Source organism: Solanum pennellii, chromosome 5, assembly GCF_001406875.1.
Source record: "Solanum pennellii chromosome 5, SPENNV200".
Taxonomy (NCBI): Eukaryota; Viridiplantae; Streptophyta; class Magnoliopsida; order Solanales; family Solanaceae; genus Solanum; species Solanum pennellii.
This window is the reverse complement of record NC_028641.1, coordinates 9,449,845-9,458,956: the sequence shown is the minus strand read 5'-3', so window position 1 is coordinate 9,458,956 and position 9,112 is coordinate 9,449,845. Positions and strand designations below refer to the sequence as shown.

General features: G+C 33.2%; 1 protein-coding gene across 1 annotated transcript; it reads left to right on the top strand.

Moving 5' to 3' along the window:
* The first annotated feature begins 3,047 nt into the window (after positions 1 to 3,047).
* Positions 3,048 to 3,554, top strand: LOC107019280 (octapeptide-repeat protein T2-like). The gene has a single exon (XM_015219822.1). It carries the CDS (start codon positions 3,048 to 3,050, stop codon positions 3,552 to 3,554), a length of 507 nt encoding a protein of 168 aa, XP_015075308.1.
* The last annotated feature ends 5,558 nt before the right edge of the window (positions 3,555 to 9,112 follow it).

The window sequence follows — 9,112 nt, the reverse complement described above, 5'->3', positions numbered from 1 at the left end:
CGACCCAGGTGGAATTACGCCACTCGTGACGGCCCGTCGTGCCTACGACGGTCCGTCCTGCAGGGTCGTCACAGAGTTCAGAGACTCAATTTCAGTAGAAAGGTTTGTGACGGTCCGTCGTGTCTACGACGGTCCGTGCTGCAGTTCCGTCGCGAAGTTCAGAGAGTTGATCCCCGTACCCAAATTTTTCAGAGTTGAAGTGTTTTGGAACGAGACCCTCGACGGTCCGTCGTGCCCATGACGGTCCGTCGCAGGATCCGTCGACCCAGTCAGTTATTATCAGAAATAAACTCTACTGCTCGAATAGACTAAACAGGTCGTTACAGAGCAATAAATAAACAATCAAGTTTATTTTTATTTATTTAAACATGCGAGACTATGTGTTAAACAAATAGCTCATATTATTATTTTAATTAATATTTAAATGTGCGAGTCTAAGTGATAAAATATTAAATAATTGAGTAAAAAAATTTATTAATTTTTTAATTAATTATTTAAGCATGCAAAACTAAGTGATAACAATAAATAAACATTAAATAAAAATATAAGCGAGGGGATAGAAAAGAGGCAAATAAATAAGCAAACAATTTTATTATTTTTTATTTTAATCTACCCAAAATAAATTACTAAACCATTAAATTACTTCAATTATTTATTATTTGAGCATACGATCTACGTGATAAACAAATATTGCAAATATTAAGCAATTAATAAAGAGATAAACAAGAAGACATAATATGCACAAAAGATATAGAAAATAGCTCGATTTAATTTATTATGCTACACCAAACAAGAATAATATGTGCGAAAGTAATGTTTTGAAAAATTGAGCAAGTTTTTAATAGAATTTTTTATTTAAAAAAAATGTTTGTTTCTTTATAGGGGTGATGCCACGATATTGTTAATCGCGCTCCTCCACCGTAGAAACAATTTTAATTTGAGGTCGGTCTTAGAAAAATAACAATAATTTATATTTTTGAAAATGATTTAAGAGATTTAGTTTGCATATAGGCACATAAATATTTACATATAAATACACATAATTCCTTTGGAAAATCATGGGTAGGTGGTACTTCCGAGGACGCATCGATTTAATTTAAAAATTTAAACTAGACCTCGTAATTCCTTTGACTTTCCCACTAACAATAGGTTAGGAGATAGTGATTGTAATTTAATTTTTTTAAAAAACAAATGTCATAATCAATCCAAAGCTTTAAAGGAGGATTGAAAAATGATTTTTTTAAAAAAAACATGTTGCAAAAACTTTGTAAAAAAAGAAAAACTAGTAGAACATTTATGTAATAAATTTATTAAATGCAAAGATTTTGCTATGAAATATATACAAAAGCCAAGTAATTTTTTAAATGCAACAAATGATTTTATTTTATTTTATTTTTATGGTTAGATCAAAAATTACTTTATCAAAAAAAATTGTCAAATAAATTACGAACCTATAGGCATGCTTTCTAATACAAATAAGTTTGCAAATAAAAAAAATATGATTAACATACAACTTCCCCTCCCCAAATATTTCATATGCGACAGCTTTAGAGTTATACAAATATTACAAAAATTCGAATAAATAAAAAAAATATGGATTCAAATATATGAATTAAATGAATTAATCTCTCTTCATAGCTAATCTTCAACTTGAACTTCAAGTTTGAAACCTGCCAAAGTAATCAAATGGCTACACAAGTAATCACATTTATTTAGACTAGATTAGACACACATGCAATTGTTTAACAACAAGTTATATATATAGGGGAATAGAATAATAAACTTTCGTAAATGTATGAATGCAAAAGGAATACTAACCGATTGAGCATAAAGGGATGGTAGCAATGAGAACGAGTTGATCCAACTTCTATTTCGACAAAGCAAAGTAGCCAAGTAATAGCAAAGAAGAACACCGAAAACTTAATTTAGAGGGGAGCTAAAATGAGAAAATTATAAGAATATTTCATTACCAAAAATAAAATAAGTAATAATAAAGTTAGGAAGACAATATTCTTTTACCTTAAATAAAGAAGCACCAAAACAATATTAAATTGTTAGTATGATAAATGAGAATAAATTAGGAAGAGTAGTATATATTTTCCTTAAATAAAGAGAAGCCAAAACCAGAAAATATTATTCTACCATAAATAAGCAAGTAAGAAATCAATAAACTTACAAATAAGGAAAAAATAGATCAATTAATATTGTTTTCTTTATTTCAAAGGAGTCAAAATTAGATTTACAAATCTTATTGTCAAATATAAACAAGTAACAATAAAATTAAGGAGAGTAATATTATTTTCCTTTAAATAAAGAAGAGTCAACTTGGAGAACTAATTTGACTATTGATATATATTTTGTATTTTATTCCCAAGTTAACCAAATCATTACCAAATACATACCGAGTAATAATCTACCCGTTTATTTATTAAAAAGAAAAAAAAGGTTCATTAACAATTGACTAAAATCAGGGGAAGCAAAGAAATATTCAATTAATAACGGTAAAATTATGCCAAGGCTACCATACTTAACAAAATCATTTATCAATAGAACTTGACAAATTATCGCGTAATCAGTTAACAAATATTATCATCAATGAAGGCACCAAATCGAACAATACAAAGGAAATTTATGTCTAAGATCAGTAAAAGCAAACTTTTGATGACGGTCCATCAAAGCTTCAACGATAATAGAACTCAAAGCATGTTAACATCTAATCATATGAACACATTCCGGGAGAGCAATGAAGTTTTAACAAGATATTCAAATTGATGTCAGCCTGAATGATACTTAAACTAATAATAATGAACAAAATTCAGAAGATTAACATACTTTAAACAAGATGCACATCAATTTTCACATAAACATACATGAAATTTCCATGAAAATTAAATTAAACTGTAGGTAAAGGAGAAGAATGAAAATGCTAAAAAACGAGATAATAATTTATAGTGATTGTACCCATACGGATCTGTTGAGATCCGTCTCCAACTTCGCTGGAAATTGTTTCTGCCGCTGTGTTGTTCTCGCTGCTGCTTCTATTGCGTATGGCTGCTGGTTCGGCTGTTGCTCGCCTACTCTATCCCTGCAAAAGAAGAAGAGGAGAACATGGGAAAACGGAGGGGAAGGGGAGAAGAGGAAGACGAGAGGGAGAGAGGGGGTTTAGGCGGGGAAGAGGAAGACGAGAGGGAGAGAGGGACGGCTGCTGGCTTTGGGCGACTGGTGGTACCCGTCGTGCTATCCCTGCAGGTGGAGAAAAAGGGAGGGAAAATAAAGAGGGGAAACGGGGGAGGAAGAGGAACAATGGAGAGGGAAAGGGGAAGAAGGAGACGATTGGGAAGAAGCGGGAGAGAAAGAGGGAGAAAGAGGCAGCTGGACAGAGGGAGGGGAGGAAGACGGCTGGTCGGAAAAGGGAGAGGGAGAAGAAGCGACGGGAGAGGGAGAAAAAGAGGGGGTGGCGGCTGGAGCTGCTGCTTCTCGCCGGAAAAATGGAGAGGACGCAGGTAAAGGGGAAGGGGAGAAGACGAAAGGCGGTTGGAGAGAGGAGAGGATGAGGGGAGAGAATGGCGGCTGTCGACGGCGGCTATGGAGAAGGGAGGTTCGCCGAAAAACATGGGGAGAGAGGAAGATGGCGGCTGAAGATAGAAGAGGGAGGGTCGATTGGAGAGAGGGAAAAAGGGAGGCGGAGAGAGGGAAAAGGGGAGGAAGAGAATGATTTAAAATTTTAGGTTTTGGGGCTTTTGGTGTTAAAGAGAGATAGGAAAAGTTGATTTCAACCGTTAGATTAGATAGAGATGAAGGGTTAAATTCTATTAGAATTTAATGGATGAGTGAGATTGAAAGGTAATATTTTAAAATTAGATTGTATGGCCAAAATTGAAATTAATATAGGCTAGAATAAAAAGGAAAAGATGGCTATGATTGAAATAAGATTGCAATTGAATATGCTAAAATTTTTAATAAAATAGGCTAGAATTTAAATTTTGAGGGAAATTGAGGAAATGCTATCCCATTAAAATACTACAAATTTTATAAATATTTTACATAATAAAAAATTATTTAAATTTTAAAACATTCAAAATCATCAATAATTTTAAAATATTTTAACAATAATTTTATAAAGTAAACATACTAAAATATATAATTTCATGCAAAATCGATGTCACGACTCAAAAATGGGTGTGATGGCACTCGTCTTATTCCACCAAGACAAGTCAGCCTAAATCTCGACCATTACAATAAAATTACGGATATTTATGTTTAACTTAGAAATACCCCCAAAATCTGGTTATCACGTGTACAAGCCTCTAAAGTATTACAATCGAGTCAAAAGAAAAATATAAGTCTCATATGACATTGTTGCTAGAGTAGAACAAGATCATTAATAGGAGTAAGAAGGTCTGCTGAGATGACAAATAGCCCTCACAAATCTCCAAGTAGCCTCAGAAAAGAAGAGAATGTATCATAAAAATCTGGGCTAGTAACCTACAAAATAAAAAATTGTAGCAGCAAGGGGTGAGTACCAAACCACACGGTACTCAACAAGTAAACGTCTAAACACAAGCTAAGGGGATGAAATACGGGTACTCCTACCACCCCACCGAACCTCCACAATTACAACCTGCATAAAATTCAGTCTAACCTAACAGTTCACATTTACATAGCATGTAACTCTACAACAACACTTAGACAAATTACATATATATCCTCCACAACAACAATTTACCAAATTACATATCCTCAATAACAACACTTCAACAAATTACATATCCTCGATAACAACACTTCAACAAATTACATACCCTCAACAACAACAATTCAACAAATTACATATCCTGAATAACAAGCTCAGTATTCATCAATCACAAATTTCGCAGAAAGACAATCACAAGATCAACAAAACACAATATCAAGTTCACCAATGATAAGTATGTGTAATGCAATGGAATGCAATGTCAAGTATAATGATGCATGTCTGACCTAGTGATACAGATCCGTTGTCTCTCAGTCCGGGACCCATGGGGGACATATCTGTCCATGCATCTGTCGCGGCGCACGACACGACCCTCGATAATAGTAACCATCGCGGCGCGCGATACATTCCTCGAAATATAGTATTCATCGCGGCGCGCAATACGTCCCTCGAAATGGTACATCCTCCTTAAGTTAGCATTCTTTCTCAATGCACATAACACTTGTCACAACCATGTCTCAGAATAATGCAAATGACATGTTCACACAAATAATGAGGGATGGCCATTTTCATAACATTGCACAATTCACAACAACACAAACATGATATCACATTAACAATGGTTCAACAAGCCTTCAAACCTTTCTCAACACATCACACATAAGCAGTTAATCATATTGCCTTTTGTTACCCCCTTTTTTATATGATTAGAATTAATCAATGTGGACAAGTCAACCCATCACAAAATCCCATTACTCTCAATCATATACTACAAGGAAATACACGCATTTCATAGACTTAACAAGAGTTTAGAAATTCACTTGCCTCAATTAGTCGAACAATTACTCCAGGATTTGAGTCTTCCTCTTTCATTGCACTTCCAAATAAATCTAGTCTATTCAAATAATTAAACACAATAAGGTTTCGAAGTTAACAACACACATATTGCTATGTGTCTAGACTAAACAAAAAAAACTCACCCAAATTTATAATTAAGTTCTTAAGTTTCAAGATTAGGATTAAATTTTAATTTCTTTCCAATATCATAAATCTTAGGACATTCACATAATACCATATACCTAATACTTAATTACATATATTAATATATAAAAACTTAAATCATAATATGAAAACTATTAAAAGGATCTCAAATTGATCCCAATTTATATCACCCGTATTTGAACACCAAAATAATGATATTTCATAAAATACTTTTATACAGAAGGCTTCTTGCATGTCTATTTAGCTCCCTTCCCAATAATTGTTTCATGATCATTAACAATTGGTCATAATTACTTAATGACTAAGGTGAAATTTATGCTAAATATACATGTGATGGGGTCTACAAGGTGAATTGATTTATAAAATTTGAAGAGGTTATATTCAACTTTGCACATAAAAATTCAATATTGTACTCTATACTTTTGACATGAAACGATAAACTTGCCATCAATTCGTAAAATAATTTTCTTGAGCAAATTCATTCATGTACACTGACATGTGGTAACGGCTTATGCCCATACACCCTATAAATAACTAAATACTGAAAATGTTATGTATAAACAATGTTTACCTGAAATAGTTTCTCTTTTCTTATCACCATAGTATCGTTCTTCTTGGTGAATTGGATAGGGAGGCTGCGACTAACTTATATAGTGATAAAAAAAAATTAGTAAACCCTATTATGTACTTTAATATAAGGATCAAGTAGTATAGGATCTTAAATAAATTATCACTTTAGTCCATCAACTATGGATTAAGTCAACTATTTACAATTAATCATTAATTAATTAACTCAAGTTAAACAAATAGTTTAAAATTCTCAAACCAACTACAACGCACTGATTATGAATAAATGGTAATTTTACAAAAAATTCTACAAATCACATTTCGGGTCATTACAATCGACTAAAATTCTAAACTTTAAATAAATTTCTAAAATGCGTATTTAATCGAATAGCATTCCTAAAATAGTTAAAGGTCGGTCAAAATTGGGTGTCAACACAAAGCATACTATTCACTACAAAAAATATACTTTTTACAACAAATAAATTTGTCACAAATGATTAAGCATTTGGTGAAGATCTTTCTTATTATAGTTAATATAATACTTTTAGCGACGAAACACTAAATCGCCTTTGTATACATTTAGAGACACACATTTAGTGACGACTGAGTAACGAATTATTTTTCGTCAAACAAGATTTATAGTGATGAAATATGATTTATTAATGACGGAATTATTTGTCCCTGAAAATCGAATTTGTTGTAGTGTATCAGACTTCTATTCTCTTTTAAAATTTACTATCAAGGCCTTAGAATCACTAGGTAATCACATTAGCCTTACCCTAAAGCCCTAGCTATGTGATCACAAACCCTACTCTCAAGGTTTCTTTCTTAATATCTTCTTTATACCTAGATTTCAAGGTAATTTGATCACTTTTCTTGTTACTAGGTGATTCAAGTCTTAATTGATCATAAAGGTTCAGTTCTATCATTATAAGCCTAGATATTTCATATTCAATCAAGTCTAGGTCAATTCATATTTAGATGATGCTAACTATCATCAATTAGCATTCAAGATTATTGAAATAAGAAGATGAATTTAGAACCTTCAACTTTGCCTCAAATGGCCTACACCCATAATCATAACCTTCATCAACTTAGATTAGGGTTCATCAAGGAATTCACATGAAAACATCATATAATCATCATGTAAACATAATTCAAACATAATTGAATGCTATCCACTTGATTGGAGTCACAATCAAGCCTCACCTCAATGTAATCATAAGCCTAGCTAGATTGGAGTATTTTGGATTCACATATCTATGGGGTTCCATGGGTGGAAGAACCCATGGATTAAGAAGCTTCACATATCTTTGATCAATGCCTTAAACTAAGCTTGAATCGTTGGTAAATTTGACCTAGTTGTTGCCTCCCTTCTTCTCTTCTTCAATTCTAGAGAGGGAAATCTTGGAGAGAGTTTTGGGGTCTTTAGATGAGTTTGTTAGAATAGTTAGTTTGAGGTTTATTTAGGCTTATATAGGTGGCTAAAAAACCTAGTAACCGACCCATATTAACCCGTAATTATTAACTAACCCAACATCTAATTCCTAACTTAAAAGAAAAATGTTGAAGACTGGCAACATCTACGATTTGGTCACCTATGGACCGTAGTTTGAAATACTGTCCGTAGTTTGGTCTCGTAGCTGGGTGCTGAAAGTGCTTCACAATTTCGTGTAGGGGTGTAAAATTCAAACCGTAAAGTCAAACCGATCCGACGAACCAAATCAAACAAAAAAAATGACTTGTTGTTTGGTTTAATGGTTTGGTGATTGAGAAAAACCCCGACCTGTCACGACCCGAGAGCACACCCTAGAAGATATGGTGGTCTCGGATGTAACATGGTGTACTTGACCTCTCGGAGGTCTTGTACAACCCCTTTGACATCATTCATTGCATACATGTATGAAAAGTAGTTTGGAATTAAAACTTTTCACACGAAATAATACTTTAATTATCTTTCATTAAAAACATAAGGAATATAGCTAAGTCTCAATTTACCATCTTAGACACATGAATACTTGGGACACCACCCATACAATCAAAATATAGAAACTTAGTCTATTACAATACTTGTTTAATAAAAGAAATCTAAGAATAGTTATATCCTTGAGTCAAGTAAGGTCATACTTCAACTTTGCTTGAAAGAGTCCTAGATTCTAAGTCTTGCTTCAATATACCTTTCACCTGCTAATAACAACTTTAGAAATAGATAAAAAGTATGGAATTAGTACAATGCATGTACTAAGTATGACATAATGCGTAAAACCATGATAAACGAACATTTGTATCAAAATATGATTTTTACAGTAAACCTTATATTATAAAATAGAGAACCATATATCACAACAACTTCACATATAAGTTATATATTACAAGATAGCATCAAGAACACATCAAACACATAAACATGAGACCCTCCTACCAAAGGTGATTTTCAGGCTCACTTGAGTGAGTTATGAAGAGACCGCCCATACAATCCCTTCACACACACCAAAGAGATACTTTAGACTACCTAAGGTAAGATTATTCCCATTTCATTAATCAAACTCCCTTTCTAGAATTACTCTAACACTCACCTAAATAAGACAAGAAGAGAACGCCCATACCCCCTCTTCAAGCCTACCTAAGCAATCCTTAAAGCTACTCTAGATACTTGTCTTTTCATTAACATATCTTCACTTAAGTCATTATGTTCATCAAACACTTTAAGAGACATTTAACACATAAGGACATTCACATAGTGGTCTTGGAGAAGACATAGGGCACTGTCACACTAATATCTTCAAAGCCTAGTCGTGCAATGTCTAGATAGCGTCTCATTCCACTACCTAAACTTCATAGTACTTCTCC

Coding starts and splice junctions, on each gene's coding strand:
- LOC107019280 (XM_015219822.1), top strand. CDS start 3,048: ATGGCTGCTGGTTCGGCTGTTGCTCGCCTACTCTATCCCTGCAAAAGA.